General features: G+C 36.8%; 1 protein-coding gene across 1 annotated transcript; it reads left to right on the top strand.

Annotated features, from left to right (window-relative positions):
- The first annotated feature begins 42 nt into the window (after window positions 1-42).
- On the top strand, window positions 43-21370 carry LOC140781601 (uncharacterized). Its single transcript, XM_073127652.1, has 16 exons — window positions 43-417; window positions 3184-3378; window positions 4751-4825; window positions 4935-5102; window positions 5352-5515; window positions 12541-12762; window positions 13518-13644; window positions 15236-15424; window positions 16171-16257; window positions 16362-16516; window positions 18960-19079; window positions 19817-20042; window positions 20350-20409; window positions 20491-20664; window positions 20744-20853; window positions 21063-21370. Exons 1-16 carry the CDS (start codon window positions 232-234, stop codon window positions 21226-21228), a joined length of 2424 nt encoding a protein of 807 aa, XP_072983753.1. The 5' UTR covers window positions 43-231; the 3' UTR covers window positions 21229-21370.
- The last annotated feature ends 287 nt before the right edge of the window (window positions 21371-21657 follow it).

Raw genomic sequence — 21657 nt, 5'->3', positions numbered from 1 at the left:
TAAATACAGGATAGTAGGTGTGAAACGTAAATTCGTGCAAATAGAAGGTGTGATATGTCTGTGGTTATAGACCGGCCTCTTCTTCAGTTCTTCTCGCCTTGGATTCGGAGGCTTGCGGCCAAGAAGGGCTTTCTTTTTCTTGACCATGGTGGAAATCCTCATTTGAACCCTAAACCCTGGCTTAGGGATTCCACTCTATCTCTCTTTCCTTTTTATGCCTCGTAGAATTTAATGGGTCTCCTTCCTCGCTTAGCCGTCCTCTTATTCTTCTCCTCTATTCTCTTCTTGGGAGTAAGCGCGGCGCGGCAAGCTTTCCGGCGGGATCCCGGTCATCCGCAGTGGCATCATGGCGCCTTCCACGACGTCCAAAACAGCGTCCGCGCCGATGTCCGCCGCATGCTCCACACTCGCGCCGAGGTACCCTTCTCCCAATCTCTTCAGTAATTTCATTATTGAATGCGATCAGAGGTTCTGAGATCGATTCTTAGATTATGTGATTCGCAATTAGGGTTAGATGTTTTTTTTTTGGTGTGGTTTTGGTTGGTTTGATATGATTTCATTAGATGAAAACGTTCTTTCGATGTGGGCCAAGAGAAAATTCTGATCTAATGATCGAGGACTTCCTCCTAGATTTCTTGATTAAAGAGATCTCAAAGAAATTGTAGTTTTGTTTCATATAATAAGAATTTGGTGGAAGAAGATATAAACTAGATGAGAGAAACTCTGTTTCTTCACCAAGAAAAAGACGCCTGTAATTTTGCTCTGGAGGTGGAAGGGACCTCAGTACGTGGACAAGAATATTGTCAGATTCCTGATTCCTGACAGCAGTGGATTCAAGCTCCAATTGCAAAGATCCCACTGGATCGAGAGTAATTAGCCTAAGAACAAGATGAATTTAGCTCTTCCCCTCTACTGAGATGGAAGCTATTTCATTTGTTGGAGGTTATGATGAGAAAAAGCTTACAAGAAATTAGGGATTTCTGATTTTCATACTCAGATCCCTAATTCTCTCTCCTCCTAACTGCTCAGAGTCAGACAATCCCACTCCCTAACCGACAACACGTGCGCGTCACGTTTTAAATAAGGGCATCTATATGAAGTAGCTATTGATACGGGGCTAAAACACAAAAAGATAGTCTCTATATCACTGATACATGGCTTATTTGTAAAGTGTTGGTCTTCTTTTCCCCGCTTCGGATCATGACAAGTCGTCCACTCTTAAGAGCCTTGCCCTCAAGGGTCTAAATTTGGAAATTGGCTAACAATGGCATGGTAATCCTCCCAGGTCGCCTCCTCTAGTCTAGCATTGCGCCATTGCACCAAGATCTGCACGACAGCCCTATCTCCCTGTTTCACCATTCGCCGAGCTAGGATCTTGTCCGGGTGGAGGAGCAACTCCCCGTCAACATTAGTTAGCGGCAATGTCAAGCTTGTGGTGTTGCCTGCACCCAAATATGGTTTGAGCTGGGAAACATGGAAGACAGGGTGAATTTTGGAGTCCGGCGGTAGAAGTTTGTAGGCAACTGTGCCAACCTTTGCCACGATCTGATAAGGCCCATAAAACCTCGCAGCTAAACTTAAGATTTTGTCGATTTACACAGATGATTGCTTGTATGGTTGTAGCTTGAGGTAAACCCAGTCACCGACTCACTATTGTCTCTTGGTAGTTAACAAATTATTTTATTCGAGTCTGAGCTCTAGATAACTCCTCATGAAAAGTGGGCCACTTGATGCCTCTCTTATAAGTAAGACTCCACTGAAGCTACAGGAGATGTAATATCGGTAAGGAGGCCTAGTTGTGGAGGGGCGTACTTGTAGAGAGCCTGAAAAGAGGAGATGCCCTAGCTACTCTGACAATTGGTATTGTACCACCATTTGGTTATAGATAACCAATTCGCCCATTTGCTCGGTTTGGAGTTGGTCATACACCGCAGGTAAGCCCCTAGACAACTGTTTACCCTTTCCATTTGCCCATCCGTCTGAGGATGGGCAGCTGTGCTGAAATGAAGTGACGTGTCAAGTTGTTCGAACATAATCGCCAAAATTTGCTGAGGAAGATGGATCCTCGGTTGCTGATGATGGTAGTCGGCAGCCCATGAAGTTTATAGATGTGGTCAATGAAGGAATTTGCTACATGCGGAGCTGTGTAAGGGTGGGATAATGCGACAAAGTGGGCATACTTACTAAGTCTATCCACGACTACCCAAATTACTTCTTTATCTTATAATTTTGGAAGCCGTTCTACAAAATCCATATTAATGTCAGTCCACAACTGTGTAGGGATAGGTAGGGGTTGTAAAAGTCTATTGAGGTGTGTATTGACATGTTTATGCCTTTGGCAAATATCACAACCATGAATGTACTTAGTTATGAATTGTTTCATTTCCGACCAATAAAAAAACTGTCTAACTCTCTTGTAGCTTGGATGCCGAAATGACCTCCCACCGAGGAAGCATGGAGTGCCTCAATCACAGTCCGCCGAGCATTTGAACCGGTTCCCACATAGATTCTGTTTTGAAATCTAATGATCCCTTGTGAAAGGGAGTAGTCTTCATGGTTACTTGAGATGGCTAACTTGGGTAATACTTTTATAGCAAGGTTATCCTAGTGATAGGAGTTGAGAATCTCTTCTAGCCAAGTGGGCATGACACTCGTCATGGAGGATAACATAATGTTTATCTCTGGTAGGCGGGATAAAGCATCTGTTGCTCGATTAAGCCTACCTTGCTTGTAACACAACTTATAGTCAAAACCTAACAACTTGAAAAGCCATTTTTGTTGTAGTGAAGAGTGTATCTTCTGCTCCAAAAAGTATTTAATGCTTTGATGGTCAGTCTATATCACAAAATGAGTTCCCTCAAGATAATATTTCCAACTTGAGATAGCCATGACTATTGCTAGAAGTTCGTTGTCATAAATTGAGTAAGAAAGAAATTTTGGCCCTAGTGCTTGGCCAGAACAATGCCGGGGATCTAATGTAAGTTAGAAAATCAAAATTGTCGGCTAGGAATCATAATAACCTATAACATTAAATATCTTTAGTGATATATCAGAACATACTGTCTTTTTTTAATGCCGGCAAAGTATTGTATTGGTGCACATTAGTATCCTGCAGTAAGAGTATCCTTTCAGTTTCTTGCCTAAGTTTTTTGATGTTTACTAACATATCAATATCTATTGCAGGTTCCCTTTCAGGTTCCACTTGAGGTTAATATTGTTCTTATTGGTTTCAATGCTGATGGAGGATATAGATACAAGTTGGATGCGAGGAAGCTTGAAGATATTATGAAAAGTAGTTTCCCGACCCATCGGCCCTCATGCCTCGAGACAGGAGAGCCTATTGACATTGAACATCATATCATATATAATGCAATACCTGTAAGATAGCTTTAAAAATATATTATGGTTTCTTGACCTTGTGTTTGCTCGTCTCATTCTCTTCTAGATTCATAATTTAGCATATACTAAGGCCTTGTTTGATAGTTACTGTATACAACTGAAAGCTGTTTACATAGTTTATATGTTTATCCAACTTTAAAAATGTGGATCCATTCATAGTTGACATTTCATTTTGTTTTCTGGTATGTCTGGGGTAAGAATCTGACAGGGTTCTTAAGCCCTCCAGTCATGTTGACATCTCATTTTATTTTCTGGGACCACAGCATGGGAAGTTTCACAAAACTTACTGGCTGACCCTCCATTCATTATAAATGGGTTTCACTAGCACTCTGTTATCTGAAAGGTATTTGTTGGAGTTGGCATGGAAAAATAATGGTTGGATTGGCTAGTTAGCCACTTGAATCAGAACAATAAATATGGTAGTCTTTTGACTATACAGCTATATACTTGTATAAAAGTTAAAAAAATTAATTCTTAAAATAATGAATGATAATTGTTTATACTTTAAATTGACTTAATTTTCTCGGGATCAGTAAGATCAAGGGAAAAATGAAAAATGCATAAATTACGAGGACCTATACAAGTATGCATCATATGAATAATTTTCTTACAATCTAAACTATGAATTTAGGTAGCATTTGTTATTTCACATGCTCAATACGTCAAGAAGGATAACGATCTCCATCGAGCTTTTAGTTTCAAATTTTTAGGATTGGACAGTGAATCCGTCTCTGCCATCTAGTTTTTAACTTGTTTTCTTCTACTCTGTTAATTTTAGAGGTCATGCTTACTCAGTGCTTATATATTTTCTTTTTCTAGCTAACCTTGTGGTACCTCCTACTTGAAATGCATACCATCTTATTTATGCATTTGGTGGCCTCCATTGGAGTTGTTTGATTCATCTTGGGTGGTTTTTTCTCATCCTAACTTTGTACCAAATTTGCGGATAACGTTAGGAACGGCTCTTAGATAATGTTAGAGTAAAAAACTCCTTTGGAGTGTGTATGCTAGTATGCAAGCAAGGTCCTAGAGATTTTGAAGGTGTCTGCCTCACTGGAGTACTGCAATTTTTGCTTATTGTTACTTGACCTAGGAAGATATGGGTACTGCAATTATTACTGGTGATTAGCCTTAACTTTTAGAAGTTCTCTCAGTTCGACCATGACAATGTTGAACTGTTATTTGTTATGTCCTTTGTTCACATGGCTTACTGCAGAGGACATGAGCTTATATGGCTGCTCCTTCCTAGATCTACAATTTATTTTCCTATAAAAGTTTTTGCTCTATAGCTAATATTAACTGTAATGTATCATATAATCATTTTATACCAATATCATGAGTTACATTCTAGGTTGGCCAGCCAGAATTAATAGCACTTGAGAAGGCACTGAAGGATGCAATGGTTCCTGCAGGCACTGCCAGAGAGGTAATCATACACATTGTTGATGCACAGTGAATAATTGGAAATGAAGAACTCTTAGAGACTTCTATTTTACTTGTGATTTCTAACATGCTTAGGTTCTTTTATCCTTCAGAGTGAGTATGGTAGGGAGTTTCCTCTTTTTGAAGTAGATGCAACTTTAGTGGAGCCAATATTCCAAAAGTTGTACTCATTTATATTCGATGTGGAAAGTGGTGGCTATTCTGCGACAGAAATGGACAGACCTGTGCCTGCTGCTATCTTTGTTGTGAACTTTGACAAGGTATAATGATGAACATTTATTAGAGCTGCATTTTTTAATGCTTCCAGTATTAATTAATTCATGTGCTATCAGCCTATTACTTTGTGCGTTGTACTTGTAATTTATGCCAGTACTGTTGTCTCAACTCTTGATGGTAATTTGAAATCTTGTCTAGAGTTGCATGAATTTTCAAAATTCTTTATGCTGATCAATTGTGCTTCAGATTTTAGTGATAGACTGTTTGTTGTTACTTGTTACTATGTTTTGTAGGTTAGAATGGATCCTAGGAACAATGAAACTGATCTTGACAATTTAATGTATGGGAGAATTGGTGCACTGACGGAGGAACAGCTTAAAAGACAAGAAGGAGATTACATCTACCGGTATCGCTATAATGGAGGAGGTGCATCTCAGGTTTGGCTAAGTTCTGGAAGGTACTATCTTTTTGTAAATGATTATTATATTGATTATGTAATTCCTTCTAAGTTAGAACTTTCTACAATACAAAAAAGAATATTAGAATATATGTGGAACTGCTTCGATTTGAATATATAATCTTCATAAATTTTGATGAAAAATATGTTTGTGCTAATGTTCACGGCAGCACGATATTGCTTCTTGCTTTTATTTTTCATGAACTGAGAAAATCTGATTTTAATGAAATAGTTTTCGTGAAATGGGAAAAAGTTCACAGTGGCAGTTTATAAGGAATATGAGCTGAAGTCATGCTTAGATATAGGACAGTCCTTATTCTTCCTGGTGAATTTGATTTTATGGTAAGTGTGGGCTGTTGGCCAAGATATTGTAGTTGAAGAGACAAACAGGATATATGTTTGTTGCATTATGTACTTGGTGGTGATCTCATTATGATAACAATAACTTAGATCTTGCTAATGATGTCCTTAAGTACTAGCCTAGCGGAGTCCTAAACTAGCCTGTAATCATCAAGGTTTTAACTGTTGGAAAAGTTGCAAATTGTATAGTTTTGCATCAGTAACCATGCAAGTTTGAAGCTAGTCAGAAAATGGTCTTCAGATAATAATTAATTAATGCATAGTTTCTCAATTCTAAAGAAGGGTAAATGTTCAAAGTTCAGAACTGCCAGATGGCAATATTTATGGTTATCCTAAGGTACAACATAATAGAGTCTAATAAATCATCACTAGAAAAACAGAAGAGAAATTTAGAGGGTTGTTTACTATAACCCAATTAAGCTAGATTGATGGTGGGATTACCGATTGGCATATGAACCAACTATGGAGAATAATTTTCTGATGTTCATTGCCTTATGCAAAATAGTGCATCTTGGATCCAGATCCAGGAGCATAAGATATTGTAAAATTTTATTCTAGCTTAATGAAATTGGGTGACTATTAAATAAACAAGGTTATGACCAATGGTCTGTTATGAAGTTTGTTCTATTTCCTATTTGGATCATGCTTCTGGCAGTTGATTGAGATGCATGCTGAAGTTTATCTGCATATGTTACTTTTGAATTTTGATAGTTGGGGATTGCTCATCAATCTTGTCCTTTTAGGTTGAAATTGCTAAAGCAAGTTGCTGCTATAAATTTGGAGTCTTCTTGTGGATTTATTTCTTAGTTTATGCCAACTTTCTTCAATTTGTGATTGCTTCATGCAAGTAATTCTATCTCTATAACCAAGCATCATCCTAGTTTCTATGTTATTATGCTAGTTTCGTGCTACAGCATAAAAATATTTAATTCAGTGACGGGATCAGCCGAGAACCTTTTTTGTCCTACTTGCCTTTAGTTGGATGGATTGTGCACTCCAACATAATTTTTTTTAATAAGTTAAAAGGTGATAGGAAGAAGCACAAGTTTTCTTCAAGCATGAATGTGCTTTGGTAATATAAAAGGCCATTTATTTAGAAACCGTCTGTTTCAAATATCGTTTCTCCTGTGACTGTCTGAGCACCTTTATAGAGGTTGTTTACATTCCAATACAGTCATGCGAGATAGTGTCCCTTATTGTAATGAGTTACCGTAGAAAGAGAGAGGACAGAATTTTCTATTGATCTTATTACTCATGAAACAATACATTACATGTATATATACAAGTTTGAATAAATGAAAAAAAGGAAACAAATAATTTACATCAATCCCTGGTTTTTTCATTTCTATTTATTCCTGCATGACACCAGGAATAATATACCTAAAATTTCGGGATTTCCACACTCACCCTCAAGTTGGATCATACATATTGATCATATCCAACTTGCCAAATTTTGTCGAGGAAGTCCTTTGCTGAATATATCACCTGTTTGTTCTTTTGTGGGAATGTAAGTCATGCAAACAATTCCTTTTTCTACCTTCTCTTTGATGAAGTGCCTATCCACTTCAACATGTTTGGTCCGATCATGTTGAACTGGATTGAGAGAAATGTTAATGGCAGCCTTGTTATCACAAAAAAATTCAATAGGAAGATCAACACCAATATGCAATTCTTCTAGAAGTTTTTTTTTAACCACAGACTTTCACAAATTCCATGTGCAGCACTACTTCGAGCTACCACATTTTGTTTTTTTACTTCTCCATGTTACTAAATTTCCCCATACAAACGTACAGTATCTAGTTGTTGACCTCCGATCTTCTATTGATCCAGCCTAGTCTGCATCAGTAAAAACTTCTATCTCATATCTTTCACCCTTTTTGAAGAATAATCCACTCCCAGGAGAACCCTTGAGGTATCTAAGGATTCTGTAAGCTGCTTCAAGATGGACTTCTTTTGGTGAATGCATATGCTGGCTCAGTCTTCATCAGTAAAAACTTCTATCTCATGTCTTTCATCCTTTTTGAAGAATAATCCATTCCCAGGTTAACCCTTGAGATATCTAAGGATTCTGTAAGCTGTTCAAGATGGATTTCTTTCCGTGAATGCATATGCTGGCTCACCATGCTAACTGCAAATGCAGTGTCAGGTCTTGTGTGAGAAAGATAGATCAATTTGCCAACAAGTCTCTGATAACTTTCTCAGTCTCTCTATCAACTGCTCTTCCAGGATCCTCCATTTTCTTTCCGGCTTTGATTAGAGTATCACTTGGTGTGCATCCGAGCATCCCAGCTTATATTAGAAGATCAAGGACATACTTCCGCTGTGAAACACTAATGCTTTTCTTGGCCTAGCAACTTCCATTCCCAGAAAATGACGCATCTGTCCTAGATCTTTTACTTCAAATTCTGTGGCCAGAATTTTCTTTAATCTCTCAATCTCGGCCAGATTATCCCTAGTTAGAATAATATCGTTGGCATATATGATCAATATTGTCTTCAGCCCGTCATCAGCCTGTCAGAAGAATAGAGTATGATCTGATTGTCCTTGTTGATATCCTTTCCTTTTATCACCTTTGCAAATCTGTCGAACCATGCTCTTGGTGATTGTTTGAGATCATAAAGTGATTTCTTGAGTTTGCAGACCTTGTTCTCTCCTCTTTTTTTTACTGAACCTGATGGAATCTTCATAAAGACTTCTTCAAGCAAGCCATTGAGAAATGCATTTTTTATATCAAGCTATTGTAGGGGCCAATCTAGGTTCACTACAAGTGACAAAAGAACCCCGACTGTATTAAGTTTTGCCACTGGTGCAAAAGTCTTAGTATAGTCGATGCGGTAGGTTTGTACAAAACCTTTAGCTACAAGCTGAGATTTATAGTGATCAATTGATCCTTCTTCTTTTTACTTTATTGTGAACACCCTTTTACAACCAACAACCCTCTTTCCTCTTGGTAAATCCATATCTCATGTTCCATTTTTTTCCAATGCTCGCATTTCCTCCAATACAACCTCTTTCCACTTACTATCTTTCAATACGTCTTGGATATCTTTTGGAATCACTGTTCTACCAATATTAGAGGTGAAAGCATGAAATTTGGGTGACAGAGTTTTATAGGAAACAAATTTGGAGATATGATGAAGGGTACATGACCGCGTTTGTTTTCCAAAGCGCTAAAGGTAAATCATTGACAACAGGTGACTGAGAATTACCTGTGCTGGATGGAGACTCATGACTACTTGGCGGTATCATTGGGTTCAACTCCTTTGGTACTTCGGATGTGAAATTGTTCTTGTACTTTGATTTCAGCCTTCGTGAGTAAACAAGTATCTCCTTTGATTTCAGCCTTCGTGAGTAAACAAGTATCTCCTTGTCTCTTCGTTATCTCCCCCTGAGTTCAAGTTTTCATTGTAAATGGCATACTAGAATGGGATGGTGTGATTGTTGATTCACAGTTCAAGGTAGTGTCTGGGTTGGTCTTAAAGAGGAAAATGTCAAAATTAATAGACCGATCTTCATTTTCTTTCTCCCCCTGAAGGGAGGTCTGAGTAAAGTAAGGTTGATTCTCAAAGAATGTGACATCAAGGCTAACAAAGGTTTTTTTTTTTGTGGAGGGATCATAATACTTGTAACCTTCATGAGTAGGAGAATACCCAATAAAGACACATTTGATTGCCTGGGGATCAAGGTTTCCTCTAGTATTTGAGTGAATATGAACAAAGACACTACATCCAAAGACCTTAAGAGGGAGATTGGAGGAGAGGTGAGAGGTAAGAAAAGCTTGTTTGAGTTTTGTGAGAGGTGTGGAAAAAGAGAGAATACAACTGGGCATATGATTTGCAAGATAGGTCGATGTTAATATGGCATCTCCCCAAATTGTTTTTGGCATTTTTGTGGTAAACATGAGAGCTTGAGCAACCTCGAGAAGATGTCTATTTTTTTTTTCTTCTGCTACCATTTTGTTAGGGGGGGTATGAGCACACGAGCTTTGATGAATGATTCCATGATGTTGGAGATAGTCTCCAAGGGTAGTACTAAAATATTCTTGTGCCATTATCGGTTCTCAAAATTTGGACTCGAGTTTTGAATTTAGTTTGAATAATGGAATGGAAATTGGTAAAAGTATTACGAACATCAGTTTTTTTCTTTTAACAAGTACACCCATCAAACTTGAGTATGGTCATCAATAAAAGTCACAAACCATTTTGTAAGAGTACGACTAGGAATACGTGAGGGTCCCCATAGGTCACTATGAATAATAGTGAATGGTTTAGATGGTTTATATTGATTTTAGGAAAGGAAGTATGGTGATGTTACACAAGTTCACAGATTTCACATTGCAAATCAGTCAACTCTTTATTTAAGAAAATGGACCGAATCAAATGTTTCAAATACAAAAAGTTTGGATGTCCCATTCTAAAATGCCATAACAAAATTTCACTATCCCCATCAGCATAAGCTGAACTACAATTCACAACTTGATATTGTGTACTCACATTGACTTCCTCAAAGTAGTAGAGTCCCTCACATTCCTTAGCACTGCCAATCGTCTTCCCTGATGATAGGTCCTGAAAGACACAAGAAGATGGCTAGAAATTAGCAGAACATCTGGATTGTTTTGTTAATGTACTGACAGACAACAAATTACTGGATAATTTGGGAACATAAAGGACAGACTCAAGAGTGATAGAATTAGACAGTCTAATACTCCCGATTCCTGCGACTGGTGAAAGAGTTCCATTTGTAATTTTGACTTTGAGATTTCCAGCACAAGGTGAGCATGAAGAAAAAAGAGTGAATGAAGCAGTCATATGATTAGAAGCACCATAATCTATTATCCACGGAGTCCTAATTTTAGATGTAGTGTTACTCAAGGCCTTCAAAAAATTACCTCAGTGAGCTTGAGAACCAGACGGAAATGATTGACCCGATGTTTGAAAACTCGCTAACATCTTATATAGTTGTTCCATTTGTTCAGTATAGAATGCTTCATTTGAATTAGACATTTCTCTTTGAGGTTTTTCAGTTGAGGCCTGATACTCACGATTCTTTTGCTTTGGCTTCCAATCTGGAGGTTTATCATGAATTTCCGAATAATTATCCCTTGTATGTCCATTTTTCCAACAGTGATCACACCAAGGATTCCCTCTTTTTTGATTGTTATTGAAAGGCCCACGAGTAAAATAACTAGTTGCTTCAGATCCATTGCCTCCATTTGATATGGCAGTACCATTAGAACCACTCGGGCCCACTCGGACCATTTGGCCCATAAGTGAGAAGAGCCAAGGACTCCTCTTGGTGGACAAGGCCCGGATCACGTATTGTCACTGCTTTTCACGCCGGACTTCAGCAAACACTTCTCTGGTGGATGAAAGTGGTTGTTGCCCCAAGACTCCCTCACACATCATCCGGATCACAATTCAACCCTGCCAAGAACTAAAAAACTCATTCAGTTTTAACCTTTTTTCGATACCTGATGCAATTGGTGGTTGACTCCCAAGTCTCCTCCATGCTCAGGTCAAGTTCTTGCCATATCGCTGACATCTCCATGAAAAACTCAGTCACTTCCTTCTCTACCTGCTTTATCCGCCATAGCTGTGTCTTAAGATAAAAAATCTGAGAGTAATTTTCAGCATCAGAACAAGTCTCATGGTGTCCCAAACATCTTTTGCGGTCAGCAGGAAGAGATAGGTCTTCCCTATCTGTGATTTCTTGGAGTTCATGAGCCAAGCGATCACTAAGGAGTTTTTGGACCACCACTTTTGCAACGCTGCCTGGTTCACTGCTTTAGGTTGTTTGATCTTGCCGGTCAGGAAACCCATTTTCCCCTTTTCTTTGATTACAAGCGTGATTGATTGAGCCCATTCTCAATAATCCTTTCCGTTGAGTTTCTCAACGGTTAGCTGGAAGGATGCGTTATCGGTAAATCCTCTGGACTTCATTGTTGGGATTTCCTCTGTCTTGTTATCAGAGGTGATTGTCCCTTGGCTGTCTTTTGTCATTGACGAACAAGGGTAGACTAACCTTGCTTTGATACCATCTAGAAAGAGAGGAGAGAATTTTCTGTCGATCTTATTAGTTATGAAAAAATACATTACATTACATTACATGTACATATACTAGTTTGAATGAATGAAAAAAGGAAACAAATAATTTACATCAATCCCTGGTTATTTCATTTCTATTTACTCCTGCATGACACCAGGAATAATATCGCTAAAATTTTGGGATTTCCACAGTTACTGTTCCCTGTAAGGAGAGATACAATCGGGTAGACGTTGGTGAATTGATTTTGAGTAACATTTTGCTCATACTCATAATTAAATAAGTAAATGTCTTTCTTTACATGCTTCTTGTTTCCTTTTTAGAGTTGAGTGTTTATCAACCATTTCATTTTCTGATTCTTACTACTATTAGCTTTTTAATATACTGTTCTCATTAAGCCTGCAATTTTTATTACCCATGTAAACATCTGTAGTATTTAGATACAAAAAATAACATTCTATCAGTTGTTGTAAAATGCTAGAACACTATGTTTACTAGTTACAATGTTACGTCAATTATAATGTAATCCACTTTTCATACTTTCTAGTATTTTAAGCTGATGTAATATTTACTTTTTCTTCTGTGAGCTTTTGTCATGTCTAATATTCATTACTTTGCTGCAGATTTGTTGTGATTGATCTTTCAGCGGGCCCTTGTACGTATGGGAAAATAGAAACTGAAGAAGGAAGTGTTAGTTATAGAACACTCCCTCGGTTATCACATTTGTTATTTCCAAGAGGTTCAAGTGCTGCTGTAAGCCTTGCTTCAACATACGATCTTTTCATGGGGCAGCTAGCAGCTTTGGTTTCAACTACCATTGAGCATGTTATAGCACCAGATATTCGGTATGGATATAATCAGTCATGCTGCATATTTATGATGAAAAGCTTTTCTTTTTCTGCTAGGACAATTTAAAGCTATAACAGAGAAAATATCTGGGGATAATTTCGGGATTCATTAATGAAATCTGACCTGGAATCGTCCAATTTAATTACACATAGAATCCAACTAAATACTTTGAAACCAATTAAAATTTCACAACTTAGTACTACCAAATAGCAGATTTGAGAGAACTGGAATTCTAGGATTTATGGTTTCAATTATGGTGTTTATCGTTGGGACTGACACATTTTTTGTATTGGTGGCTTACTGACATGTGAATTGACCTGAAATCTCTAGTAACTTATGTTAATTAGAGTTTTCGTGTGTATTTTGTTGGAGACTTTCTTGTTCTCTTCACCACAATCACTGTCTTTTCTCTCCTTCCTCCCTTTCCTCTGGCCAGCACAACACTCATGGGTCAGATAAGCTGACTCCATTTGTTATTTTGATTTTGTCGCAAACTACAAGAACTATGCTGGGTTATAAACAGACACAACATAGATATTCATATCCTTGATTTCTGTTATTGCATACAACTATAATGCCATATTATACAAAATAAAATGCAAAACATTCATGTGATATATCTTCTTATTTTTGATATAAAATGCATAACATACAATATTTTCTTCATATGGGTTTTCTGAGAGTTATTTGTTATTTCATTTTCTTCCCTTACTCTTCTGTTTAAACTGATGTAAATTTTGTTTGGAACCAGGTTTGAGACTGTTGACTTGACAACAAGGTTGCTTATACCTATAATTGTGCTGCAAAATCATAATAGATATAGCATCCTTCAGGCTGGCCATAATTATAGCATAGACATTCAATCAATTGAGAGAGAGGTGCGTTAAATCTCGTTTAACATGTTTATGCAATTTAAATTTGTCAAATTTTCAAATAATTAATCAAATGAGATGTTTTCTTTTGTTATGTATTCTACCTAGAACTTTTGTCTCATGGGCACTTGATATTTATGCATCTCATATTTTGCTTAAATCAGCATGAAGCAGTAGCATGGTATATCATTAATTTGCACTGAATAAGCTTATGCGCTCTTAAATGTAATTTCTCAAAAATATCCCTGGAACAAACTGTAGTTTCAGGATAACAGAACAGGATTACAAACTGCAGTACTTCTGTAAAGTGTAAACCAAGTTTCTTTTGATCGATATTTTACCTAACGCCAGATGCTAATAATGTTGAACATAGAACAATTCATGCATATAAATTGAGCTGCCTTAAGTCGAACCAACCAAGTTCTCGATGCTGGGCCATAAACATGGGATTTGACATTAAGTATCAACTTATGGTTTTTTACTTCCTCTTCCCTAGCACTTCTTCAAGAGGAGCAATTATATGTTTTGAGTAACTTAAAGGTTTAATGAAGCATCTTTTTGCAGTCATATTGCTGATCTCTAATGACTGTTAAGGCCAACAGAGAAGTGCTCGTTAATTAGTGTATGTTGAGGAATTATATGCTGATGCCATTTGTCATTGATACAACACCTGTCGTACTGTGCATATGATGGCAGTTTGGTTTAGTCTGTATTGGCTGTGTTTTGACTTTTGATAGGCGAAAGAGGTAAAAGGCGGGAGGCAAGGCAGAAGAGATAAGAGGTCGGGGAAGGAAAATAAATTGAAAGAGAGCATATCTAGTGGGTTGTAATATTTGATTCTGCATCTTTCTTGCCATGCAAAATGCCCTGTTTGAAAATGTCTGAGAAAATGAAAGGTACATTATAAGGAAATATTCTAGCTAAAGTACAGCAGGAAACTCCCTATATTGATTGGTCTCTAGAATTGGTTAACTTGAAGACAAACTTTATTTCCCCTTGAAGCAACTAGAGTGTTTGCGGTACATAGGTAATAAAAGATGATCCTGGAAGCCCTATCTTAATTAGCTAACCTAACTTCCACCTGATCCCATTATCGTTAATCCATACAAGACTTAGGCTACCAAATTTAAGTCAATTTTTGGATCTCTTTATTGTAATTTAGAGTATTGAGTTGCAACATTGAATTTTCATTGTGCAATTAACTTCGAGCAGCTAATGCCCACTCATTTCAGTGCCATCAATTCTTGTCCTAATTAGAGCTCCTCTAATATATTAACTATTCAATACATACCCAGAATTTTGTTGCATTTGGACTATGCTTTTGTAGATCTTGTAAAGTTATTATGTTGATTGCTTTTCTTGCTATGCTGTAGAGGTAAGTGAATTTTTGACCGATCCTGATCTGGTCAGCCGACATGGATCTCGTGCGATATGTTATGAATTTTTTCAACTAGCCGATTCTGAGCCCAAAATGGATACCTAATAACTTGCTGTAGAGTAATGTTCTCTAACATATTCAGAATGTTAAAAGTAGCTAGATGCTGTTTCCCGCCTCGTGATGAGCTTTTCCTTTTCTTGCTATTCTTAAACTTGTTAGGTTAAGAAGATGGTCCATGCTGGGCAAGAAGTAATGATTGTGGGTGGTTCACATGCATTGCATCGCCATGAGAAGTTGGCCATTGCGGTTTCTAAAGCTATGCAAGGTCATTCACTGCAAGAAACAAAGAAAGATGGGCGATTTCATGTCCATACCAGAACATATTTGGATGGAGCAATTCTTAAAGAGGTTGCTTTGTGCAGACTCCTCATATTACATTCTTTTGTGTATGTAATTATGTTTCTAAGTTCTAACACTCCATTTGCTACTTTTCTCCTATTTTTAATTTTTATATGCATTGTAATTTTTAGGATTTCATCATTTCTGGAGCACATTTCCATCAGCTTTGCTGAGAAGAGATACTCTTTGTTTGTTCTTGCAACCAACGTAGATGGGAAACCATGCAGACTTTATCATGATTAAGAAATAATCTTCCTGTTAGGCTAAGATAGTTATCTTGTGTGCAATTTTTTATTTCTACCAAGGTGCCAAGTTATTGAAGTTTAAGATGCTTAAGATGGTAACATATTTCAAGGAGCTAGCTATCTTTGTGCATCAGATAACCATGCTTAGACAAATGACTAAACAATTAGTTGAGAGCAGAAAGTATCGTTGTGCCACTTTGGAAGCAAAATAAATATATGGCAGTATCGATATTTGACATCCGCAGTAAATAGATTTCCTAGGAAGTCTCAGGAGGCCATAGCAATATAGTTCTATTATGAAGGTGATCACAAATAAACTTGAAACCATGGTCAAAACTCCTCCATTTAACTTGCGGAAATAATTTGACACTTATTAGTGAAAAAATGGGTACCACCAGCAAGTTTCTTTTCTATTTGTTATTTGTTTGTGGTGGTGTTGTCTATGTTTTCCTTTTATGGTGTTTGTTCTATTCTATCTGCAGTGTTAACTTTGTTTCTGCACCTGTTCAGGAGATGGAACGATCTGCTGATGTTCTTGCAGCTGGTTTACTAGAAGTTGCAGATCCATCTCTCTCAAGTAAATTCTTCCTTCGTCAGGTCTGTGTTGAGATGTTTATCCAATTTCATGTGATTTAATTATATCCCTTGTGCATCAAACTCATGCCTTTAAATTTTCATCTCTTAAAAATATTCTATCCCAGCACTGGATGGATGAGGCAGATAGTTCACAAGATACTGTTATCAAGACCAGAGCAATATGGGAATCTTACATCCCTAAATATGAAAAGGATAAGAGAAAGCATGGAAAAAAACAGGGAAATCTGTATAGAACATATGGAACACGAGTTATTCCTGTGTGAGCGCATTTACTCTCTCTCTTTCTCTATCCCTTGTTGTGACTGTGCTTGCATGCATGTGTGTGCTATGTACTAAGTAGTCTAATTGGATGTGTAATTATGTATCTCACTTCCATGTTACTTACTTTTAGGTATCTTATATTGGAATGCCACATACTTTGTTTTTCTGTTAAGAGCCCTTAATGTTACACTTGTTAAGTTAACTTTTGGCACTTGGAAATGCAAGTTGCACACTTTTATGTCTGCTTTAGGTAGAAGTTGTACAACTAGTGTCTTCCTTTAAGATTTACCTAATAACACAACTTTATATTTCTTTAAGATTATTCTACTTTCAATGTGTAGCAAATTTGAGTAGATTGCTATGAACGGATATAGATATGGATACGGATACGAGATATGTGGATATGGTGATAAGGATATGGGAATACGACAATATGGTTACAAGGATACAACAAATTCTTAAAAACTAGGATACAAATGCGTCATGTATATGCCAATAAATAAATTAAAAAAAGACATTTTCAATATTTTGCCAACTAATTTAAATAATATGGTAAAGAATGCATATCATTCTACCTGAGCTCCTTAACTTATGTTCACTACTTCTGATGCTTTGCAGGTACCTTGGTGGAACTTATACTTTCGACACTTGTACTAGTAGCCATTTTCTGTGATAATACGGCATGAAAGCATTTTAACACAAGAATACAACACAACAGTACAAAACATAAATTCTAATATCTCCTATTGCAGATTGACCTCAATTCAAACATGGAGAGAGAAAATACAAATGTAAAACTAATATACAACATTGCTTATGAAAATAACAAAACTATAGTTACAACAACAACGTGAAAAATCTCAAATTCCTAAGCACAATATGAAATATCCCAAATTCTCAAATTGCCGCCCTCACGTGAGGGAGAAAGGAAGGGCTACGGTTTTCTCCTTTTTGTTGAAGTCACCATCGGATGTCTCCTGGTGGAGGAAGCTAGGGTTTTAAGGTTTGTTGCGTGAGGAAGAAGGATTTTTTGCGTGAGAAAGCAAAGGTTTCAAGTTCATTTTAGTTAACTGTTAACGGATAGTTATCTGGTTAATGGTTCGATGCCCATTAACCAGGAAAACTCAACCTGTTAAACTGTAATACTTGAAAAATATATTGGAGCCGTATCCAGTGGTATTATAAAATTAAAATTTATTTTTTAATTTGGATACTTCTTCAGTCATGTCCGATAAGTATCGGGCCGTATCGGATATCAGTAGGGAGGGGTAAATGAAGTAGCCATGCTTAGAGCTATGAGCTTTGCAAGCTGTGTTAAATCTAAAATAAAACAAAAAAGTAACAGAATTGTCCTGTTACTACTTAGAACCTACCAATGAATAGGCAATGAAGAAATTAAGAAACTATATAAGCAGCATATTTAGATTGCAGAAAATGAATGCCCATGTCTAATTGCAAATCTTGAGAATAAGTTCTTCATGTGCTTCTTTTTTATTAAGCCGAGTGAGATTCACCTTTTCTATTTTAACACTATTTGAATACATTAATTCTGTCAGCATCCAAAATAAATTCATATACATTGTTTTTTTATAGATATTTTTTGCTCAGCTAAGAGCTTTGTGGCAAGTGTTAGTCTTTTCCTTACTAAACTAACACTATTGTGTCATCCCTACAGAAGACTCAAAGAAATAGGTACCGTTCAATAACGTTTTCCTCTTTTCTTCAACTATTAGAAGTTGCTATAGGTACTGAAAACCCATGTTTTATTATAGAGAAAATAACACAGAGCACCATTATTGATGTACTAAATTACATAAATCCTGTTCCTAACATTTGCCGACAATGTGAGCCTAGCTTACCTTGATGTTGGAACTAATAACACCACTTGGTCCAACAAAGCCGTTGCTTGCCTTAAATGGTTCATATTCTTTGCATACTGATTGTTTGTCAAAGGAAACATTATTCACGAAAGGTGTATAACATGAAACCAATTATACAGCTGGCCTATTTTGCCAGTAGCTCTAACAGAAAGTATTTGCCTCAACTTGGACTTTTTGAGAAGTTTCTCAACAGAGAAGAGAAAGGTCTGACATATGAGGTCTATATTAGTCTAAGATGCCAAGAAGCAGATAACCATGCACATTTCAGTAATCCTTTATCTCAAAGTTTAACTTGGATTTGTTTGTTTCACTACTTCATATGATGAAGTTGACCATTTTTTGGACAAAAAGGACACTACATTACTACCTATAGGGAAAAGGGATAATGGGTACAACTTTTACATTCAGAAATACAAAATGCATATTAATGCTTAAAAGAAACACTTATCTGCCAATGTTGTTTAATATCTTCTGGACCTTATGTGAGATGATCAAGCCAGAACCATAAGTATAATTAGTTGATGATGGTTTTTGCTAACTACATTTTGTACCTTTTGGCAGTTTTATATTATCACTAGCTGATGTTGATTCTGATCTTCTTATGGAAGATGAAAGCCTTGTTTGGACAAGCAAGGATGTTGTTATTGTCCTTCAGCATGAAAATGAAAAGATACCTTTGAGGTATGTTTAGGCATTCCCTAGTCCCTCAAATATTCTTTTTGTATGACAATTGCAGTTGTCCTCTCTTTTATTTTCTCACTTCTTTTGTTAGCTTGATTTCTTTTATGGAAAGTTACTTCTGGTGTTGTTATTTCCAATTGAATTAGAGACTTTTAATTCCACTCATGGTTTCCTAGAATTCCAGCTGGTGTGGAAATTCACTAGCTCATGAAGTAGGGAAATAACCAGTTAATTTTGGATTAAAGATGCAATTTTGAATGAAGTTCCGACTGTTCTACCTAGCAAGTTTATCACCTTAGTAAAACAATAGGAAAGACATCAACAGCAGCAAAAACTAAGCCTTTGATCATGACCTACTAGGGTTAGGTATGTGGAAAACAATGATATAATTGTTAGATTGATAATTTTTTTGTTGCTTTTAACAATAACCATCTGCCTGCAGCTCTATTTTTGCACGTAGATGTTTTGCATATTCTTTTATCCTCAGTGGTTTTTATTCCCTGAGAAGCTGTAACCTAAACGATTCTGCATGCTACTCTTTTCAAGAGCTTCAAAACGCATGGTTCCTTTCTGTTCTACATATACCTTTCAAGGATCACACACAAGTAAATTACAATTAATTTGATTATCACTAGTTGCTTTGCATGATTTCCAGTGTAGCTTGAGTTATTTTACAAATTGACGTATACAAATATGTTGCAACTTCTGTTATGTTGATTTGGCTTTCTCTGTTTCAGCTATGTCTCAGAAACAACCAGACAATATGCTTTCCCTTCTCTAGCACAGCGCCACATCCTGGCAGGATTGGCTTCGACAGTGGGTGGGCTGAGTGCCCCTTACGAAAGAGCATCACATATTCATGAAAGGCCAATTGTAAATTGGCTTTTGGCTGCAGGATGTCATCCATTTGGGCCCTTTTCAAATTCATCTCAAATCAGTCAAATGGTTCAGGATGTTGCCTTGGTAAGGCCAGCATAAAAAAATATGCTGTAATTGCCTACTAAGCTTAGGAATCTTAATTATACATGATATTTTCATCTATTGGATATGTCATCAAAAGCACCAGATCAACTACAAATAATTGTTTGAACAACCATGTGCTATAAATTTTTAACCTAGGTAATTCTGGTCTGTACTTTGCTATATGGATAATAAGTGATGTTGTGATCACCATGCCCATCTTTAAATGCTAATGTTCTTTACTGGACCTTGCTATGTGCTGGTATCTTGGTAAGGACTATTATTCTAAATCCACATTTTACTTGTGCAGAGAAGCACTATATATGCACGAGTTGATTCTGCACTCCGAAAGATACGGGATACATCAGAGGTATCATAAACATAATTTAACTTCTTTGAAAATCTGCCCAATCTATTATGGTTAACAGATTTAATCCATATTTCTGTGCAGGCTGTCCAGTCCTTTGCTGCAGAGCACCTTAAAACCCCACTAGGTGAACCTGTGAAAGACAAAAGAAAGAAGACTAACACCGAACTTTGGGTTGAAAAGTTCTATAAGAAGATTACAAATTTGCCAGAACCTTTCCCCCATGAGCTTGTTGAACGTCTCGAACAATACTTAGATGTGAGTGATGCTCTTTGTGTTGCTATAATTTTATCAATGTGAATGTATCTATGGTTGAATCGGTTCTTTGTCCAAGCAGAAACTTGAGGAACAGCTTGTGGATCTATCTTCGCTGTTATATGATCATCGGTTAGAAGATGCACACCAAAATAGTTCTGACATACTTCAGAGCACAGTATTTACACAGCAGTGAGTCCCTTCTATTGTGAATTTTTGGACGAGACTGGGAACAGGATTTTCATAAACATTTTTTAATTCAGCCTTTTACATTTTGCTGTTGCATTGCAAACTATTCAACTATCCATTTTAGCCGCTATGTAATCTACTGGATGAAGACAGATAAGATTTCCCTTTTTGTTTTCCTAATTCTTTCTACTTTTATTTTTCTTGTGTATCAGGTATGTGGAGCGTGTTTTAGCTACTGAGAAAGAGAAAATGAAGTGTTGCAGCATCGAATATAGTCATCCTAAACAGTCCTCTCAGGCTTTTGTCTACGGAGGGATCCTTCTAGCAGGATTCCTTGTATACTCTCTTGTTATTTTCTTTTCTTCACCAGTACGTTGAGAGAAATATTTACTTAGTAGCTTTCATGAGAAGTAATAGATTTTGTACGACTAGAACCAATGTTCTGAAAAACAACTAATTGACAAGTGTAGTCTTGGAACATTATTCTAATACAAATATCGAACTTATCTTTGTTTTAAAATTGTTAAATATGATATAGTGTAAAATTATACAGTAATGTGAGCGAATATTCACGCTATGAGACTCAGGCGAATTTAGCAGTACTAGAAGTAGGATTAGGGTATCCTTGTATGCTCATGAGGTAGTAGGGGTGAAAACGGGTCGGATTAACTCCGACCCGATTCGCTATCTGACCCAATTCGGATCGGATTCGGATAAAAATTTTATATCTAATTCGGATATATGGATAGAATTTTTTAAAAAAATCGGATACGGATTTGGATACGGGTCGGATATATTTTTCGGATT

The sequence above is a fragment of the Typha latifolia genome, chromosome 2 (assembly GCF_019914945.1).
Source record: "Typha latifolia isolate L0001 chromosome 2, TyphaL0001v2, whole genome shotgun sequence".
Classification (NCBI taxonomy): Eukaryota; Viridiplantae; Streptophyta; class Magnoliopsida; order Poales; family Typhaceae; genus Typha; species Typha latifolia.
The sequence above is the reverse complement of the archived record's forward strand: the minus strand, read 5'-3'. Positions and strand labels throughout refer to the sequence as shown.